A 21,417-nucleotide genomic window follows, 5' to 3' on the forward strand; every position below is an offset into this window, starting at 1 on the left:
GCGGGGCCTGGAGGCCCGTCCGCAAGGCCGCGGGGAGGGATCGACGGGGGGAGGAGCTGCCTTGACTTGCAGGTAACTGCGCCCCTGTCGGGCGTGCTGTGCCCCCGTCTGGCGCCCATTCTGTTGCTTCCTGGCGCGCACTCGTGAAGTAGGGGCGCGGCGAACGCCTCTGCCCAGCCTGCGCTCCTGCCAGGACTCCGCGTGAGTCTGCCGCGTCCTGCCTGCCCCGGCCCGGCCAGCCTCAGGACGCCCCGTGGACCCGGGGGTTGCGGGGTCGTGGGCACTTGGCGCGCAGAGGCACGCCGCCTTTGGGCCCGGCCGCTACTGCTGGCTTCAAACGCAGACCCGGAGCTCGAGGACGCAGGTGTCCAGTTTCCTTTGACCTTGAGGACCCGGGAAGGTGCGCAGCCCGCGGGGGTGGGGAGTATGCGGGGGAACCCGACCCCGTTTCGGTGTTCAGTCTGAGGTCTCCAGGAGAAGGGAGGATTTGCAGTTGCAGTAGACCGCAAAGCAGTTAGGACAGGTTCTTAATGGAGTAGTGAACAGGCTCAGAACGTGGAGCGATTCCCAGTGTCCCGCAGGTCAAGGGTAACGTCGCCTCTCTCCCAGACGTTGATTTCTTACTGCCTTCGTCTAATTCACGTATCTTATATCGCTCCTGAAGATCTCACCACAAACCTCCGGGATACCTGCCGTTTTCATCCTCGCAACTCACGTCCACGTGATTAGCAAAATAATAATAATAATCTTTTGAAATGTACTTCTATCGGGTCACTTCCCTGCTTAAGATCTTTCTATGGTTCACATGCTCTCTGGGTCAATTCCAAACTTCTATGGGCAGGGTCTTTTGAAATCTAGCCTTTTGCACTTCAATCGAGCCCCAACTTTGTGGGGTCTTTTCTGGGTTCATTCTGATGCTCCAGTTCTCCTGATCTACTTTCGTTCCACGGTGGCTAATTAAGCACACCCACCATGTGCCAGGCACTCTTCTGAGGCCCTTAGGATTCAGCAGAGGCAAACAAATTCAGGTGAAGATTTCTACCCTGGTAGAGTTTATATTCTATTAGGGGAAACAGTCCAAAAAAAGGAAAAAAGAGAAAGAAACACCCAGTAAATTATGTATGATATGATAGGTGATAAGTGCTATAGAGGAGAAAAGTAGAGCAGAGTAAGGGATGATTGGGAGGGCAAAAAGCTTATTAAATAGAATTGGAATGAGTAGACAGCATTGAGGTGACATCGGAGTTAAGAGTTGAAGAGAGGTGCCTGGGTGGCTCAATCAGTTAAGCATCCTATTTCAGCTCAGGTCATGAACTCCCCGTCCATGGGTTGGAGCCCCACATCAGGCTCTGTGCCAGAGCTTGGAGCCTACTTCGGATTCTTGTCTGCCTCTCTCTGCCCCTCCCGCATTCATGTTCTGTCTGTCTTCCTTTCTCAAAAATGAATAAACATTTAAAAAAAAAGTTTAAGAAAATAAGTTATCTATGCAGGTGTGTGGGGTAAGAGTTCTGGGTGCAGCTGGGACAGAGAGCTTAACCAGAAATGTCCCTGTTGTATATGAGAAGCATCAGGAAGGTCCATGTGGCTGGAGCTGAGAGAGCAAAGGTAAGAGTGGCAAGAGATGAGGTCAGAGAGGGAACGGAGGAACGAGATCACATGGAGCCTGTTAGCTACAGTAGGGACCTTCCTCTTCTCCGTGCTTTTGTAGGAGTGATAAAGTATAAATTATTTTTGGAAGAATGACTGGTCTGTGGAAAATAGACTCTACTGGAGCCTTTGTAGTATCCCTGGTGATGAAGCAGTGGAAGTGGTGAGAGGTGATGGGATACTGGACCGTGTTTTGAAGATACAGCCAACATAATAACCTCTTGGCATATTGGATATGGGTATGAGGGAGAATCAAGAATTACCGGAAGCTTTTGTTCTCAGCACCTACAAGGGTGGAGTTATCGTTTACTGACATGGGGAAGGCTACAGGTGAAACAGATTTGGGGTTGGTGACGTGTCAGGAGTTTGTTTTGGGACCAGTATAGCTTGAGATACCTGTTACACGCCCAAAGTAACAGGGATGTCAAATAAGCGTTTGGCTATTGTGTCAATATCCCAAGACCACCCCTAGGTTCACTAATTCACTAGGAAGATTCAATAGGACTTGGCTGTGGGTCAGGGCTAGGGTTTATCAGAGCAGAAAGATACAAAGCACAGTAGCAAAGGGAGAAGATGCACGGGACAAAATCTGGAGGAAACCAGGTGCAGTCCTTTAAGAGTCCTCTCCCAGTGGACTCAATAGGACAGGCTTAAATCCCCAGCAACAAACTGTGACATGTGAAATACTGTCTATCAGGGACACTCATTAGGGACTTTGCCCAGGGTGTTTATTGGCTTTTGTCATATAGGCACTCTCTGTCTAGCATGTACCAAAATTCAAGACTCCCAGAAGGAAAGCAGGTGTTCATCATAAGAAATGGTACAAACAGGGGCGCCTGGGTGGCTTGGTCGGTTAAGCGTCCAACTTTGGCTCAGGTCACGATCTCATGGTCCGTGAGTTCGAGCCCCGCGTCGGGCTCTGTGCTGACAGCTCGGAGCCTGGAGCCTGTTTCAGATTCTGTGTCTCCCTCTCTCTCTGCCCCTCCCCTCTTCATGCTCTGTCTCTCTCTGTCTCAAAAATAAACGTTAAAAAAAAAAAAAAGAAATTGTACAAACAGTTTACAGTGGTGAGCTACTCCTGCCAGTTCTGAGAGTGGTGAGAGTCCTGAAATCCCAAGTTTCCAGATGCCAGCCGGGGGCCCACCTTATAAGCAGGCCTTTCTAAGGATAGTGGTCTCAGGCCTGCTATATTAAATCTTTTCTGCACAGATATACATGTCTGGAGTTTTGGAGAAAGATCTGGAATGGGGATGTAGACTGGGGAGTAGTTGGCATATAGGCGGTATTTAAAACCATGGAAATGTTTGGTGTCTTGATACGCATTTGTCAAAACTGATGAATCACATAGAAGAGATGCAGGCCAAAGATTGAGCCCAGGGGCCCACCAACGTTAAGATGTCTGGGAGAAGGGAGGACAGCAGGGAGGGTACACCAGGAGGAGTACCAAGAGCAAGGTGTCCCGGAAGCTAAGTGAAGAAGAAGGGAGCGATCACTGGTTTCAGATGTGCTGAGAGGTCAGACAAGAGGAGGACTCATAAATGACCTTTTGGATTTAGAAAATGAGAGGCATTGAGGAGAGCATAGACCACCGTTTTGAGTTTTGTTATAAAGATGAACAAAAGTTGTAGCTGGGAGTTAGTGGCATTAAGAGAAGGTTGGTTGGCTTTTTAGTGAGAGAAGTAACAGCATGCTGATGAGAATGGTCCATTAGAAAGCGAAAAATTATGGTTGTAACTTGCTGTTCCCCCCAAGTTCTGTTTCAGGCGACCTTTGCAGTTAGAACTCTTCACAGGCATCCCTGCTCCAGGCATTAGCCTGTATAGGGTCCCGCCTCCTTTGGACCTTAGCTTTCACTTAGGTTCTCTGACAGCCAATTTGCCCACATTCCCCTTGAATAGCAGTTCCTTGAGGGCAAGGGCTGTGTTTTATCCCCTATCCCCAAGCCTAGCCTAGCTGGCTACCTAGCATATACAGGCAAATGAGTCAATGTAGGGTGGATGTGATAATGGGCAGGATGCTCCTTTCATTTCTAGAAAATGAGTCTGCAAGTATTCACTGGTGTTTGTGTGTGCCACGCTAATGGGGATGGGAGTGAGGAATGAGACACAATTCTTGCCCTGTCACTACCCATAGAGCTTAGAAGATAATAACAGTACAAAGACACATAGCATTGGTGCAACATGAATTTGGAAAAGGGAAGGGGAGGGTGGAGAGGGAGAGTGGCTCTTGTGTGGAGCCTGGAAGAGGGGGGAAGCCATGCTAAAAGGACATTTTTTTTTTTTTTCCCATTAGTAGAATCCTTTCTCCAAGTGAAATACAAGGAACCTCAGTATTTTCCAGCACTGCTGCTCTGGTCGAAGAGGGGTTGGGGCCTGGTTAGCACTCTGCTCCATTACTCCTCTGACCAGTGATCAGCTCTGTGATAGAACTTGGGTTCTCAGGCTCTACCCTGTGGCCCTGGGTGTCCATTGCTACAAATAGTCATCATCTCCAGCAAAAATTAGGTTAATGTGTTTTCTCAATTTTATGTTCATAATTTGTTTAATCTTTTTTTTAAATGTTTTTTAAATGTTTATTTTTGAGAGAGAGCAGGGAAGGGGCAGAGAGAGAGGGAGACACAGAATCCGAAGCAGGCTCCAGGCTCTGGGGCTGTCAGCACAGAGCCTGACATGGGACTCAAACTCACGAACCACGAGATCATGACCTGAGCCTAAGTCGGATGCTTAAACCATTGAGCCACCCAAGGGCCCCCATAGTTTTGTTTTTTGTTTTTTTTTTTTAAGTAGGCTCCGTGCTTAGCATGAAGCCTAACACAGGGCTTAAATTTAGAATCCTGAGATTAAGAGCTGAGCTGAGATCAAGAATCAGATGCTCAACTGACTGAGCCACCTAGGCGCCCCTTATGTTCATAAATTTTCTCTAAACTTCCAGCATTTACTGACTATTTGCATGCTAGAGAATAAGCAGATCACAAAGAGGGAGTAGTAGCTAATAAACACGAAGGAAATACTCGGCTTGACATTTTGGTTATGTTTATTGTATTTCCATGTGAATACAATCTTAAAATTGTTGTTTTGTGCTAGTAAAAGTTTCCTAGTGTAGGTAAATGCGATCTATTTGTGATATATACAAAGAGCAATATCCTATCCAGGCATTCCTCACAAGACACAACAGTATGATATAAAGGTGGGGCTTCAGCAGGGAAATGTGGGAGTCCAGGGACTGACAGACAGGACTTCCCTCCCTGAGGATGTCTCCTCTTAGGATTTCTTCTTCCTCTTCCTCCTCCTCCTCCTCCTCCTCTTCTTCTTCTTCTTCTTCTTCTTCTTCTTCTTCTTCTTCTTCTTCTTTTTAAGATTCTATTTTTAAGTAATCTGTACACCAAACGTGGGGCTCGAACTCAACCATGAGATCAAGCCACACTCTCCACCACCCAAGTCAGCCAGGCACCCCTGAGGATTTCTCCTAAGTCGGGGTGACAGTTCCTACCACTCCTCTGCTCCTGAAACTATTCATTCTCTCTAGTATTGCAGTTGGTGAAAGTTGGTTTTTGTTCAAGAGAAAACGAGACAATAAATGTCATGGCGTAGCAGAAAGAACAGTGGACTTAGAGTCAAAAGACAGGCAGTTCAGCATGGAGCCTTGACTTAGCCAGGGAGCCCGGGTTTGAATCCACTAAGTATTTGTCTGACCCTGTAACTGAGATGGGCTTGTTGGAAGGAATAAATGAGTTAATAGAGGAGTGCCTGACCCATAGTAAACAGTGAGCGTCAAGACTTGTCGTTGGAATCCTGACTGGATTGTTTACTAGCTGTATGACTTAGTGGATTGTTAAATTGTTCCGAGTCTTATTTGTACTCATATGTAAAATGAGGACTCTGCACAAAGTTATCCCTGAGAGGGTGCCCTTTCCATTTCTGCAAACCCTATGGCTCTGGGGGTATTGTTAATTGAGGGGAATGGACAGGTGGGTTCTCAGCTTCCAGGCATACATATGGCCTTTGGCATTATACCTAATAGCGAAAAACACTTTGCTAAAGTCACTTAGATCAGTGTTTTCAAATTTTTTTTAACGTTTATTTATTTATTTCAAGAGAAGCATGAGCAGGTGAGGGGCAGAGAGAGGAGGAGAGAGAATCCCAGACAAGCTCCTCACTATCAACTTGGAGCCTGACAAGGGGCTCAAATTCACAAACTATGAGATCATGACCTGATGCTTAATTGAGCCACCCAGGCACCCCAAACTTTTTTTTAAGTTTGTATTGGGGCACCTGGGTGGCTCAGTCGGTTGGGCATTCGACTTGGGCTCAGGTCATGATCTCATGGCTCGTGAGTTTGAGCCCCACATCAGGCTCTGTGCTGACAGCTCAGACCCTGGATCCTGCTTTGGGTTCTGTGTCTCCCTCTCTCTTTGCCCCTCCCTCCCTCCCTCTCTCATGCACGCGCTCTCTCTTTCTCAAAAATAAACATTAAAAAACAATTAAAGTTTCTATTTTTTTATTTTGAGAGAGAGGGAGAGAGCCGGGGCGGGGCAGAGAGAGAATCCCAAGCAGGCTCCTTACTGCCAGCACGGAGCCCAATGCGGGGCTCAAACCCACAAATCTTGAGATCATGACCTGAGCTGAAATGAAGAGTCAGACACTTAACCGACTGAGCCACCCAGGTGCCCCTGACTTTTTATTATTATTATATCTACAGTAAATACATTTTACATGATGACCCAGTGTGTGTGTATATATTCTTATATATGTATGTGTAATTGTAATGGAAGTTTCATAAAGCAGTATTTACTATGTGATGCGCTGTAATATTTTCTGTACTCTTCAGTGTTCTTAAAAAGTAAAAATTAATAATGGCTCATGGCCCACAGTTTGAAAAATACCTAAAGATAGGCAAATTATCATCATTAATGCCAGTCTTCATCTTCTGTATTACAAGAGCATCTTATTAACTGATCTGGTCTAGGCCCAACAGTTACTGGTGATTTCAGCCAGGGCTGTTTGGCCCATAACTTGGACATCACCTGAATAAATTCTAACAAGTCTACCACTTAGGCCCAACATAGAATTTCTGAGGCTGATAGAGAGCTCTGGCTACTTAAGGTTAAACTTCCTGTGTGTTTTTGGTGGGTGGGAAGGTATGAAAGGCTCTGCATATGAGAGAATTACTTTTCTTAACATTTTACACTGTAAGGAATATACGTTAAAATGTTAACAGTGATTGTCTTAGAGTGGATTCGGGTGGTTTGAATTTTCTTTATATTTTTTTCAAATTTTCTGCCATGAAAATATGTTTCATATATAATCATTGAAATCTTTCTCTTAAATTATGGTATAAGAGTAGCAATTACTACCTTAAAAAATATCTTTACTTGGAAAAATAAAAAGTCCACCATTAGGTAACTTAAAATTTTTTTAAGATTTTATTTTTAGGGGCGCCTGGGTGGCTCAGTCGGTTAAGCGTCCGACTTCGGCTCAGGTCATGATCTCATGGTCCGTGAGTTCAAGCCCCACGTTGGGCTCTGTGTTGACAGCTCAGAGCCTGGAGCCTGCTTCAGATTCTGTGTCTCCCTCTCTCTCTGACCCTCCCCTGTTCATGCTCTGTCTCTCTCTGTCTCAAAAATAAATAAACACTAAAAAAAAAAAAATTTTTTTTTAAAGATTTTATTTTTAAATAATCTCTATACCCAACGTGGGGCTCAAACACACAACTGGAGATCAAGAGTCAAATGCTCCACTGACTGAGCTAGCCAGGCACCCCTTAATTTTTTATTGTAGCAATCCATGAAATACAAAGTTTAGGAACTACTGAAATATACTATTTTCTTTCTTTATCCCTGCTTCTAGAAAACTTAAGGCTTTTTCTATGCATCGTTATGATTGATTCTCTACTAAATTAGATAAAATGTGTATAAAAATGATTTTTCTCAATGTTTCTCTTTAAGGTGCTTCAAATAGTTTCCAGTCAGTATTTTAGAGTATTCTGGATTTTTATAGCATTTAAAAATTATTTCAGGGGCACCTGGGGGTGGCTCGGTCAGCTAAGTTTCCGACTCTTGATTTCTGGTCAGGTCATGATCTCACGGTTCTTGAGTTCGAGCCCCGCATCGGGCTCTGAGTTGATAATGCTGAGGCTGGTTGGGATTCTCTCTCTCTCTCTCTCTCTCTCTCTCTCTCTCTCTCTCTCTCTGCCCCTCCCCTTTACATGTGCAGATGTGCTCTCTTAAAAAAAAAAAAAAGAGCTTAAAAAAAATTATTTCAAATTCTAGTTGTGTTGAAAAACAACCCTTAATTTATGCCTGCTTTACTTCTCAGTTAAGACTCAGATTGGGGTCCCAAGAACAGTGAGGTACAGACTTGAGCTTGTGTTGTCTGCCTCATTCATGCCAACAAAAATAAGGCCCAAAATGTTAACAAATACAACTTGGAAGTAGCTAGCTATGTGGTTTTGAGTGGGTTTACAGGTAATTGCTGTTGTCAGTTTTGTGATGAGTGGAAAGTAGGAAGGAAAAATCCTTCAAACCATCATCAAAGAAATCTGTCTGAAAGTATAGCGTTGGCACCATGGAAAGTCATTCTCAGACTTAAGGTATGGGAATATTGACCATATGGCAACCCTTCTCAAATTACTAAGTCATGGTCTCTAAAACCATCTTGATGTACTTGGGAAGGTTTGTTACCATCATAATGAGATGGTTTCTGCTGTCTTTGGGGTAATACAGGAATTGACTACTCTCTGGCATGTCAGCACCTCGGTGCCTCAGGAAACAATTACCTACTTTGTGGGTCTCTAGGCCCCTTCCTTCTCTGCTAGCTAATGCCTCCGTTAAACGGTAGGAGGAAGATGTAAAAGGAGGTAAAATGCAGACCTGTCCAATTTGCTCATTCCTACCTCTGATTTGGTAGGGTTGGAGGTTGAAACAAAGCTGAGATTCACTCTGGGTTTTGTGAAGTCATGACCTGGTGTCGTTCCTTAGCAAAGTCATTATTGTAGAGATGTAACGTATGCCAATAAATACTTTTTCTCTCCGTGAGACCTTTTCTTTTTCTTAACATTAACTTGGTGGATACAAGTTTTTTAATGTTTTATTTTTATTTTAGAGAGAGAGACAGAGTGTGAGCAGGGGAGGGACAGAGAGAGAGAGGGAGACACAGAACTCGAAATAGGCTCCAGGCTCTGTGCTGTCAGCTCAGAGCCTGATGTGGGACTCGAGCTCATGAACTTCCTGAGCCAAAGTAGGAAGCTTAACTGACTGAGCCACCCAGGCACCATGAGATCTTTTCTTTTTTTAATATCATTAAGAACTATTGTTAATATTTTTCAGTAGCAATAAGTATCCAAGTTAATTTGGGGGATGGAGAAGAGAAGCAGTGTTTTCACACACAGTATCTAGTTCCACCCTCATGAGCACCCTGTGAGGTAAGCACAGCTAGAAGACTCACCATGGTGCAGTGCGTGGCCCTCAGTACGTGCAGACCAATATGGTCTTTTGTAGGGGAGCCTTAGTGCTGGGTATTAAGTGTTCATGGTATGTATGGTTTGTGTTGTAAGAATGCCAGGACGCTGCACTCGTGAAATAAAACTGAATTGTCGTCTGTTTCAGGTTCTATGCGCCATGGCTATGACTAGTGTCAGATTGCCTGCCAGCGTTTTGAGAAAGCCAGATGCCTGGATTGGACTCTGGGGAGCACTACAAGGGACACCTTCGTACAAACTCTGTGCTTCCTGGAATCGATACTTATATTTTTCTAGTACCAAGTTAAACACATCAAATTGTAAAACATTTTTCCATAACGTTTTCTCACGGAGACTCCCCAGGCTTTTCATATCCCCAGAATATATTTTCCCATTTTCCATAAGACTCAAAAGTAATATCGGCTCTAAAAAATCCACTGAAAAGACTCTGCAGAAAGCCGCAGCTGAAGAGGACTCTGATGAGGAGAGCCACGGCGAGATGAGTGAGCGGGAGGAGGAGCTGGAGGACGACCCTAGTGTGGTCAGAGACTATAAAGACCTGGAGAAAGTAGTGCAGTCTTTTCGGTACGATGTTATCCTAAAGACAGGCCTAGATGTTGGAAGAAAGTAAGTACGACTCGCGCTTTATTACAAAATCCTTTGTCTTTTTGTTATGTTAATGCACCGTTTCCAGCCAGTCAGCCCTTATCATGGTGAGGAGGAACCACAGTTAGGAAAGGACCTTCCAGGAACCTGTTCGGTTACTTCATTCTACAGGTGAGAAAACTGATTTCCAGAGGAGTCAAGTGACTGCCTGCACATCCCAGGTGCCACCTCTCCCTGAACTAAGACACAGTTGACTCTAAAGTGAACCACTGATTACTTCTTAAGGAGGGAAGTAATGACCATGTTAGGTGTGTATAGTAAGAAGAAGCCGTACATGGGTTTCACAAACGCCACAGTGTGAGAAGGTCCCTTTTAGAAGCAACAGAAGCAGGAGAATGTGGTGGTTAAGAATGCAGGCTCCGCAGCTAGACTACTGGGGTTTCAATCCTGGTTTGCTGTGTGACCTTGGGCAGGTTACTTAAGTTCTCTAAGTGTCAGTTTTCTCATCTGTATAATGTAAAATAACACCTTAGAAGTTGGTTGCTAGGATTAAATGAGTATCTCTCTCCTCCATCTAAAGCATTTAAAAAAAATAATAATAATAAAGCATTTTAACAGTGCCTAACACATGGTAGGGACTCAATATATGTTAGCTATTATGAAGAAAGTACTGTGTGTGTTCACATATAGTGCCCAGAGATATTAAGTGTAACTTTCACGATTTCTCTAGTATTCTTGTTCTCTCTGCTAGACTAATTCTATAAGAATAGTGACCCTCATTGTTCATTCATTCCTTTAGCACTCATTGTGTGCATACTGCATACAAGGTAAGAATCACGGTATGGATAATATATTCAGAAAGGTCTCCATGTGTAATTTATACCTGTATGACCTAATTTAATGGCATGGTTTAATTTTTTAATCCATGAAGTTTAAGGACTTACACGGGTGACCGATCCCATAGGGACCCTTGTCGGGATTTACTGAATATTCTCTAAAATCTGGCAAACTTGTAAGGGATCCTCTCTCTCTTCCCCAGAGTAGTAGCTGGTGCTGTTATCATGAAGCAGAAACCCACCCAGATATAACTCCCCTGGAGTCAGAGCAGCAAGAGAAAATGGCACTGATTTTTGTCGGCACCGGCTCCTGGTCCGGTTGCCCTGGTGATTAAGACAGACCGCAGCTGCTGGATTGGAATTTCCCCAACCTCAGCGCGGACTAGCAGAGGATTTTTTAATAGCCCCAACATTCGTGTCGTGCCTGGTTTGTCTCGCAGAGCCCTTTGGTGGTCGTGAATCACAGGTGCTCCTGCTTTGCAGAAGTCCGGTGAGGTAGTGCCCGGCCCTCGCAGAGCCCCGTCAGAGTTCTGATTACCTGCCGATGATGCGAGCATATCTGTGCTGATGTGCGAGCATACGTGGGCGTCTATTCAGGAGAACCCCTTGATCTCGCTGTCGTGTGTACATACGGGAGCAGTTGACTTTCATTTTCCCAGCACCCAGAACGGAGACTTTTGTGAAGAGGCTGGTGACTATCAGAATAAAACATTAATGGCAGATGTTTTTCTCAGACCTCTGTAATTGTTTTGAATATATTTCTGTTTCAAAGCATTTGGTTTCTTTTGTTGTTTTTGTGTGTGTGTTTTTTTTAAAGCAAAGTGGAAGATGCGTTCTACAAAGGCGAACTCAGGCTGAATGGGGAAAAATTATGGAAGAAAAGCAGAACGGTGAGATATTATGACAGCCAGATATTTTTGTCTGTCGCTCTGCCAGTACTCAGTGCCTCCCTAGTTTCCCCTCAGGCTCCTTAGTTGGGGTTTCAGCGTCTCCTGTGTGTATCTGTGTTACCCTCTCTGCGATTCCCTGTGGGCATGGCTAGTGAGACTCACCAGCCAACTTCACACAAACTACCTGTTCTTTTGCAGCCTAAGTGACTTCAAGATGAATCTTTCCCTTCGTCTTTAAAATTTTAAGACACACCACTATCAGAATTGGCAAGAATCCATTAGTTAAACTTCCAAGTCATTAGTCCCATAAAATCGTTATAGGCTAAAAAGAACAGTTGGTCCATGTAGAGGTAACTCTGGACTTCGGGACTTCTGCAGATGTGGAATTTTGTTCATTTTGGGAGTTACCTGCCAGCACTTGCTGGGTGCCCTGCTCTGTGTGCACAGCGGCTGTCAAAACCGAGACTCCCAGTTTTCTGACAGCCCCACATCAATACTATTGTTCAGAGTCTAGAGTGCTAACCATTATACTATGGAACTTCAATACTTGTTACGTGAAAGAAGTCAGTTACAAGAAAATGTATTTCCAGTATCCAGTGTTGTTACAATATAACTCTGAAAGTTACATATTTTTGTAAAAAGTTACATTTTACATATATCTGGAATTAAAATATCAATATTACTAGTATTTATCTCTGGGGCATTATGGGTTATATTTTCTTCATTCTTTTTATTTTCTGAATTTTTTACAAGTATATATCACTTTCCTAATTGGGAAAATAATACGATAGTTAAAGTCAACAAAACACAATCAAAAAGTGTATGACAGAGACCCTTAAAAAGTTTGGAAGACACCGACATATGAGGCATTGGCAGACATAATCTAACTCTTAGTATCTAGGGAACTAATGTTCCAGGGAAGGTACACACACTTTTGTAGGTTATTATTAGGCTTGTTTCATGTTTCAGAACCCCCTGGGGCTGGGGGACCTGAGCTACATCCTTTTGCCCTGCGACAAGGGAGGGTGTGAGCTGTTGGCCATGGACCTGGGTGAGCACCAAGGCTTTCTTCAGAGACTTTGTTCTCTGGGATCATACAGGTTCTTACGGCTGAATGGACAGTGCCTGTCTCAGCTGCCAGGTCACAAGGTCCGAGATCTCTGATGGCACCTGACCCGGCAGGTTCGGCGTGTCAGTCATTGCTCTGTGAGCTTCAGGAAATCAGGCACTCCAGACATGCATCTGGAGATTACGCTCTTGTCCCATAATTGCTTTTTCCTGGTTGTAGCCCTACCCCCTCCCCTCAGCCACAGCGTTCCTAAGACCTGTTCTTGGTGCACCGCGCCTCTGTACCAGGGCCTCATTTACAAATGCCCCAAGTCTATTTTTCTCCCCCTGCTTTGAGATAGTATTAACTACAGTCTAATTGCTGCTTCTTCATTCTGCCTTGGGTGTTCTGTTTTCTCGGCTGCCTTCCAGATTTCTCCTGAGGGTCAGCAGAGGGAAGGGGCCAGTGTTAGCACTCGGGCTGCCTTGTTACTAGGAGGCCTGTAGCCATAGTAACTGCAGCTAAGGGGAGATTTGAAATGTAGATATTTGGAACAGCCCGTAATCCCATCCGCTTTTGCTTTATGTCTGCTGTGCTGTCTCCCACATTAGAAAGGACTGGCCGTTGCAGAGAATAAAGGACACCTCCCTTACCATGACCTGCTGCATGGGGCTGTGCCTGGCTGCTGGCCTTGAAGGGTCAGGCAGTTTTCTGATGCTGCATCTATAAAGCTGGCTGCCTGTAGTTGAGCAAACCTTTTCTGTTAGCTGCAAACCAGGTGGGGCCCAGAGTACTGGAGGTGCTGCTGGGTCCCTGTTGACTTAAACAAAGGGTGTTTAGAGCCGGACTATGGTGATTGAAGCCTTCCTAAACTCATTCTCTCCCTGAGAAATATTCCTTCCCTTTTCTCTGCCTTAGAAGTAAGCTACCAAAGGGATCTGCTGCTCAGCCACACATGAGCCTGCTCTTTTAAGGGGCAGACATTACGCACAGTATATCTGTGAAGGGGTACACAATAAGGGTTGTCTTTTTCTCTGTGTATCCTTTTATACTTTGTATATTTTGTGTCACGTGCATATGTTACTAAAAAGTGAATTTTAATGAAATAAAGTTATGCTGAAAAATGTAAAGCAGAGTTCTCAAGCCTTGTATTTCTGGACGTTGATTTTAAATGTCCATACAGTTGGGCCAAACGGTCTTTTTTTTTTTTTTTTTTTTTTTTAATTTTTTAATTTTTTTTTTTATTTTGAGAGCACATGCGAGCAGAGGAGGGGCAGAGAGAGGGAGAGACAGAATCCAGAGCAGGCTCCACACTGCCAGCACAGAGCCCGACGTGGGGTTTGATCCCACAAACTGCAAGATCCTGACCTGAGTGGAAATCAAGAGTCGGACGCCCAACCGACTGAGCCACCCAAGCACCCAGTGGTTATTTATTTATTTATTTTTAAGTTTTTTAGACTTATTTTGAGATAGAGCACAAGCAGATAAGAGGCACAGAGAAAGACAGAATCCCAAGCAGGCTCCATGCCGTCAGCACAGAGTCCAATGCAGGGCTCGAACCCACAAACTGTGAGATCATGACCTGAGGAGAGATCAAGAATCTGATGCTTAACCGACTGAGCCACCCAGGCGCCCCAGTGGTCATTTATTTTCAATTAAATGCATAAGAACTACAGGAGGACAGATCCCCTAGATGATGCCTGTGTCAGCCCAACCTTCAAGCCCAGGGGAGAAGCAGTCTTCATGCCTACTTGTGGTGTGAGCCCTTCTGCTTCCCAGCCCAGAGAGGAGAATGTTAAGGTTTATCATCAGCTCCTGTGTGAGTTCCCATCTAGCTGCTCTAAGCTGTCTGGGTTGACCAGTGTGGCATTGTGGCTAACAGGTGTGTGGTCCCATGTTTTGGACTGAATATTGGGCCCTTGAATGGGTGGGAGAACAAACATGAGCTTGCCCTGGTGAGGTACACATGTTTGACAGCCTGATGTTATGACTGCTACCTCAGAGAGCATTAACTGAAAATAAAGTAAAAGTGGCACCATACTTCTTAAATAGAAAACCTCCAGTCAGCTTTTAAACAGCCATGTGTTCTCCAGCTCACCTGGCTCTAAATAAATAAATGGCCGTGCGTACCCACTTAGAGTCCATGGCCCACACATGGGGTTGCTTCCTGCCTCCTTGGAAGCAGTGGTGAGAGGTCGGAGATGGCCCCAGTCATCCCTGGCTTATGTTACAGTAGAAGCAGCATCTGGCACCTGGGTCACTTTAGCTCCTTCCTGAGTCACTGGGCAGATCCCCTGGAATCCTGGGCTGCCAGGACCAGGTATCCACCATAGGCTGTCCCCAGCAACACTGATAGGACTGCCCTAAGACGTGGCCCTGAAGTACTCAACCCAAGGCTCCCATCTGGGCAAGAATGGGTTTGACCTCAGCCTTTTTATTTTTATTTTTTATTTTTTTATTTTTTTTTTTCAACGTTTATTTATTTTGGGGACAGAGAGAGACAGAGCGTGAATGGGCGAGGGGCAGAGAGAGAGGGAGACACAGAATCGGAAACAGGCTCCAGGCTCTGAGCCATCAGCCCAGAGCCCGACGCGGGGCTCGAACCCACGGACCGCGAGATCGTGACCTGGCTGAAGTCGGACGCCCAACCGACTGCGCCACCCAGGCGCCCCGACCTCAGCCTTTTTAACCTACTGAGCCTGCATCCAACCCTACCCTCTTTTCTGTGGCATTCTGTCTTGGTGAATTGAGTCCTATCTTCTTGATGATGTGGCATCACTAGGGCTAATCAGTGTTAGGCTTTTTCTCTACCATTTCTCTAAGGGGTACGCTGACTGTTCCACAGTGACTAATTTTCAACAAACTGCCCCGTCCCCAATTATGTAGTTCATCTGGGTTGAAATCAGTGAAAAGTTACACTGGAAATGGTTGTCTCAGTGCTGGTAGTAATTACTATGCACATATTCTCTAAGATTGTGCCCCACTCTCTTTGTTTCTTGTCATTGTTACCAAAACAAATGCCTCCATGTGTTTCCTTCAGTCGTCTAGTGGAGGTATTTGAGCCACACCACCCGGGCTGCCCATAGGAAGCCATCCAAGTCTGAAGGAAGGACGTGGACAGGATCGGGCACGTGTGTCTGGGGCATCCTGTGAGTGAGGCCCTTTCACCCGGAGGCACTAGGGATGAGGGAAAGCCTCAGAGGAATAACTGCCTTTCCTCACCTGCCCCTCTAGGGAGTGGTCACCTGGTGAAACTCAAACCAAGCATGTTTGTGGGGTGCCTGGTTGGGGGAGCTTTCGACTCTTGATCCCAGGGTCATGAGTTCAAGCCACACATTGGGTGTAGAGACTACTAAAAAAATAAAAAGTAAAAGGACATTTGCATTGGCCTGTGTTTCCCAAAATGCAGTAAAGGCTGAGTTTTCTTTTAATTTTCAGGTGAAAGTGGGAGATACATTGGATCTTCTAATTGGAGAGGATAAAGAAGCAGAAACAGAGACAGTGATGAGGGTTCTCCTGAAAAAAGTGTTGGGAGAGAAAACTGAAAGCGAGAAGTACAGAGTGGTGTTACGCCGGTGGAAAAAGTTAAAGTTGCCTAAAAAGAGTATGTCTAAATAAATGAATTGCTTTCTATCAATAAAGCTACTTTCGAGTGATGGGGGAAAGGGCCAGCTTAAAAAGAGGGCATTTTTATTAAAGTTCTCTTGCCCTTAGTGGCTGTTTTGTGGAAATTGGGATCCATAGCTTGGAGACACTTCCCATGGCCTGGATTCCTCTCCAGGGCTTGATTTGTGCTCATTTTGACCTCGTTTTAGCCTCATGAGCATGAATGAGATGTGTGCTGAATGAATTAAGCCCAGAGAGGGTTTTAATGACTAGCCTGCTGTTCCCACATTAAATACGTCGGGAGTCCATGTAAAATAAACGGGCCTTGTTGTTTGTGCTTTCATTTCCATTTTATCCCTTTTGGCCAGCTTCCCTGGGTGCAGGCTTCTTAATGCAAAATCAAGTAATGTCAAGGTCACCCTTCATATCCTCGAGGGAGAACACTGGGGGACCCCCTTTCACCACCAGCCCTTCTGAATTACCAACGTGTGAGCTTTAATTCCCTTCAGAGGTTTGCCTTCAGAAGTATGGATAAGTTGTTCTAACTCATTCTAAAGGGGCTAGTTAGGGCCCATCTAAAATTAATTGTTTAGGTCAGGGGCAGCCAGAGGCCTTTTTATGGCACTCAGGAATGGTTTTTACATTTGTAAAGCACTGTTAAAAGAAAAGAAGGAAGGAATATATCACAGAGACCTTATGTAGCCCACGAAACTTAAAGTATTTACTATCTGACCTTTGACAGAAGAATATGTGATGACCCTCCCCCCCTGCCCCAGTAAGCTGAGGGTTTGATTTTCAGATGAAAGTTGTTTTTAGTAGTAGGTTTCAGCTGAAACAGATTTTACCAATGAAGAGAACAAAGAATCAGAGAATCTAGTTCTCAAGAAGGTGTCATAAAAGGGGCCAAGCCTTAAAAAAAAATAGTATTAGAAGGGACACAGGGGCACCTTGGTGGCTCAGTTGGTTGAGTGTCCGACTCTTGATTTCAGCTCAGGTCGTGATCCCAGGGTCATGAGTGGAGCCTGCTTAAGATTCTCTCCCTCTGCCCCCCTCTCTAAAATAAACATTTTTAAAATGTTTAAAAACTACAAGGGACACATACGTAATACACATGATCTAAGAAAAGGGCATCTGCAGAAATACTAGTTTGTAGTCTTCCAGGAACAGTTTCCTGGCACCAGAAGGTCAGCTCACTTAGAGACTTTATTAGACTGTGTCATGTAAAAGAGACTGGCTGTGTCTGGGTCTTTTTATTTGCCCTCCAGGAATTCTTAGGAATTCAGGTTAACTGACAGTGAAGAGAAACCTCTGTGGCCCAAAACAGTGGGATGTTTGGGCCCATGAGTCTGGAAGTCTTTACCACCTTGGATTTCTGAAGACTCAGGAAAATGGATTTTTATTTGAAAGCTCAAGTAAGCTCTCAGGAAGAAATATTACATACTGCCCAGTGTAATAAGGAATTTTTCTATCTTACCACTTGTTAACTGGACTTTGCTGACTTACTAGTAAAAACATGTTCGATTTCAACATGAGTTAGTTATGAATTGTAATTTAAGAGATAAATGTCCATAGTTTTTCCCATTTCCTTTACCTCTCTCTGTCCCTGTCTCCCTCTCCCTCTCTTCTCCAGACTTGGGAAAGTTCTAGATATAGAAAGCCTAATTAGTATGGTGCAAGGCGGCATGATCTTGTGATGTGTCAGGGGTCCTGGTTTTTAGGCTCAGCCTTATCATCAGCAAGTTGGGTTACCTTGGTCATAGGTTGACCTTAGTCTCTCAGAGCTTCAGCTTCCTCATTGGTCAAATAAGGATCAGGATATAATTGCCTTACCTTGTCCTGTGTTCAAATGAGGGAGAAAGTCGTATGAGGTAAGAGGAGTTGCTGCAAGCTACACAGTGGGAGGAGCCACTCACTAGTGAGGCTTTTAGAAGCCCTGTGGGTAATTACCATCTCACCCAGCTGCTTGCAGTGTTTGGTTCACTCCAGACGGTCTCTGTTTTAAAAAATCAAACTAAGAAAAGAAAAAAAAAAAACCCTGATGGGAGAATGGTTTGGTGACAACACGTGGCAAAAACTGATCTCTCACCGCTGTCTGCAGTCCAAGGGACTTCAAACATATCTATGAAATCGCAGAAACAAAAGCAGTTCGTAAAGATTTGTAGAACTCTTGCAAGTTCACTCCATACTTGACCCCAAATGACGGTTGCTTTATAGTGCTACCCTGGTGAGGCCTCCTCAGTGAAAATTAAAGAAAATTTGAAAAGACTATGATGAAAGGATTAAAGATGTATATGTTTCCACTGCAATGGTTCTCGACCAGGGTATTCCCCCCACCCCCCCGGGGACATTTGGCACTGTCTAGAGACGTTGGGGAGGGGGCGATAAGGGCATCGAGTGGATAGAGACCAGTGATGCCTCTAAACCCCCACAGTGTAGGACACCCTCACAACAGAGTTGTCTGACCCCAACTGTCGGGAGAGATGAGCTCAAGACACCTGCTCTCCTGGGATGACAAGGAAGAATTTTTTTTTTTAAGTTATGACTATTTTGGTGGAGGCTGATCTAGCGCTTATACCAGTAGTGATGGTTAATTCTTTCAAAGAAATGGCACTCCTCTAGGAAATATGATGCTAATTGCAGTTCTCTGCCAGACAGCATTCACGGTCTTTCCCGGAAAATTACATAGATGGCCAGGCAATCGTTTCATTATCTTTTTAGCATTTTGGAGAGAAAAGTAGACATTTGGGAGATACTCCTTCCTTAAGTCACAGTTTATTTGGTCAATGATAATTGAGGAGATGGGAACATAACTAGCATTTTCTAAGAAGCTAAAAAGGGAGCAGATGTCAGCTGGGTGGTGGTGATGTTCCGTGAACCATCTAAAGGATGCAGGGTACAGGCAAGTAGATTCACACTCTACTGAAGTTCTGCCTTATCTTGCTCCTATGTATTTGGGCTTTCAAAAAGCTACTGTCGGGTTCTCAGCTTACTGACACTCTCAAGGGAGTAGTGAAGGAAATTGCACACTGCACGGAGCAGACGCAGTGAGCGCAGTATGCATCTCCAAAACCTCGGCAGGTCCCACAGCAAGCCGGCAAGCAGCCACGGCAGTGTACTCACCTTGGAGATCAGCAGTCACCCCGAAACAGAATTGATGTTTCCCTTGGAGAGTCATTTGTTAAACATTTACCAGCACCTCAGGGGGTGGGCGGGGGCACACGCCCGGAAGTTTTTCCATTGGGAAATGCCCTAGCACCGGTACCCACCCCCCAAGCTATTCTTTCACATTTCTTTTTGCTCCTCTCTCGTTCTAGTTTATTTCCCTGTCCTCCTCTCATACGTTAGCCAAACAAGCTGATGTGTTTAACGTGTATCATTTTGTTTGCATGCTTTCTTGTAAAATGTGCTGTTCTTTTCATTTTGTGTCTTACTTTTTCTACTCCGTGGTTTTGAAGCTCCATCCATGGCGCATCAATCTGTGGCTTCTCACTGCCTCGTGATACCAAAGCGCATCCACCACATTTTGCCTGCCCCTTCTCCCAGACTCTCCCCAGCTCCCCTCACCCCCCTCACCGCAAATAACAAACAGTGCTGCTTACTCGCCAGAACAGCTGAGCAAGGCTGCCTCCCACCAACAACACGTGAAAGTGCCTGCAGACGTAGCCCCATCCGGCCCCGGCATGATCCAGCTTTCTAACTTTTGCCCGACTAATGTAGGAGTAAAGAGTTATTTTTAACACGCATTCCTCATAAATTCTCTTTTCCTGCACAGGAAAGCCCCCCCCCCCCCCCAGCCTGCTGCTTCTGCCTTTGGTAGCCGCTGCTGCCTCATCTGAGGGCTCTGAAATTGGATGCAGCTTTCTGAGACTGCCGCTTTCCTGTTCCTCCCAAAGACCTGCTTGTTTGCCTAAGTTATTTAACAGACCAGGTATATCAAAAGCAGACTGGTCAAAGTGTGATTTTTGCATGGTCTTGACATGGATCACTCACGGTGCACTTCTTGATTCTTGATGTGTAGAGATGGCAATTCTTCCCAATGGGCTTTCTATCCTGGGACTTTATTCTTAAAGCTGGTGAGACCTTCCCCAAGGCAGATAAGCGAAGCCCCAAGAACTGCAGTCAGGGTAGAACAGCAAGTGTCTAAAATGGGCAATTTCTGTTGAGAGGCCTGGACTGGTAACGCCCACTTCCAGAGCCCCACTCAGAGGGGTTACTACCAGATACTTCCTTCCCCATGCCATGTGTAGAATTTTCTTTAGGATTGTAGGGGAGATCCCTTAACCCTTGATTCTGAGACAGATACACAAAAGGTGAGGCTAAAACGAAGTCAGCTCTGCGTTCAAGCAACACACAAGCAGTATGAACCCGAAAAGAAGGCACCCATCACCAGGGGTCTTACATATACCGAAGTGTATGCCCCATCATGCCTGAACTGTGTGCTGAGACTTCTGCTTGTCCAAACCCAGGAGGAGACTTCAGTTGAACACCTTGTGTCAGAAAATAGCGGGGACTGAACACCAGGAAGACCAAGGCCGTCCAGTCCTGCAGCCAGCATTCACAGCATCTTAGCAATGTTTCAGTCTGTGAGAAGCAGGAGAGTCAGGAAACTGGGCCTGCAGGTGCCTCGGGCCAGACTCCAGCCTTGTTGCATCTGCATTGGCCTCAGCTGTCTACACCGAGCCAGGGAGCCAAGCTTCCCAGTCTGCTTATACCCACCGTGCATCTTGAAAGTCCGTTTCAGGCAAGAGATGTTAGGTTTTGTGTTTACTATCAGAGTCTTCTCTCTCCAAGTCCTCTTAGCTACCAACTAGTGAGTTTGGGACTTGTCAGAGTCATGGAACAGTGCCTAGGAGATAACAGACATTACAAATATTTTTGCAGAAGGAATGAACTTCCTTTAGAAGCAGACATGGTTCTTACCGCATCCCTTGTTCTGTTTCCTGCATTGACAGGTTTCCTGAGTCAAACACGCACTCAGGCAGATCCAGAAACTGTGGACAGTCAGCAAAACCCTGAATTCAATGGTAGGAGACCCCTAGGCAGAAAGATGGGGAAATTTACTGCACTCAGCCACACTAGCGGCAGTGCAGAAATTAGGAACACAGACTTTGGAGTCAGATACTGGAGTCAGACTGGTCATCACTGGCACCCCCCAGCTCTGCCAGCTTCATGACCTTGACCTCTGGAAGCATCCCCATCTGTAAAATGGGGTATGGAAACATCTACCCCACAGGGTTTCTGTGAGGACTGAATGACATGTCAAATCCCTAGCATGTTCCTCACCTATTACAGGGCTCGGAAAAATGGGAGCTCTTACAAAAACATCAAC

General features: G+C 45.2%; 1 protein-coding gene across 8 annotated transcripts in view; it reads left to right on the plus strand.

Annotated features, from left to right (window-relative positions):
• Positions 1-21,417, plus strand: part of MTRES1 (mitochondrial transcription rescue factor 1) — a 24,885-nt gene continuing 3,468 nt past the window's right edge. The window contains exons 1-4 of one of the 8 annotated variants that reach the window (XM_040474300.1): positions 1-72; positions 9,251-9,729; positions 11,362-11,434; positions 15,921-16,086. In XM_040474300.1, the coding sequence (XP_040330234.1) occupies positions 9,263-9,729; positions 11,362-11,434; positions 15,921-16,086 (706 nt within the window). In that variant the 5' untranslated portion in view covers positions 1-72; positions 9,251-9,262. The other 7 variants (XM_040474304.1, XM_040474298.1, XM_040474302.1 and 4 more) reach the window with 7 other exon arrangements.

The sequence above is a fragment of the Herpailurus yagouaroundi genome, unplaced genomic scaffold, assembly GCF_014898765.1.
Source record: "Herpailurus yagouaroundi ecotype Mexico unplaced genomic scaffold, PumYag 139, whole genome shotgun sequence".
NCBI classification, from domain to species: domain Eukaryota; kingdom Metazoa; phylum Chordata; class Mammalia; order Carnivora; family Felidae; genus Herpailurus; species Herpailurus yagouaroundi.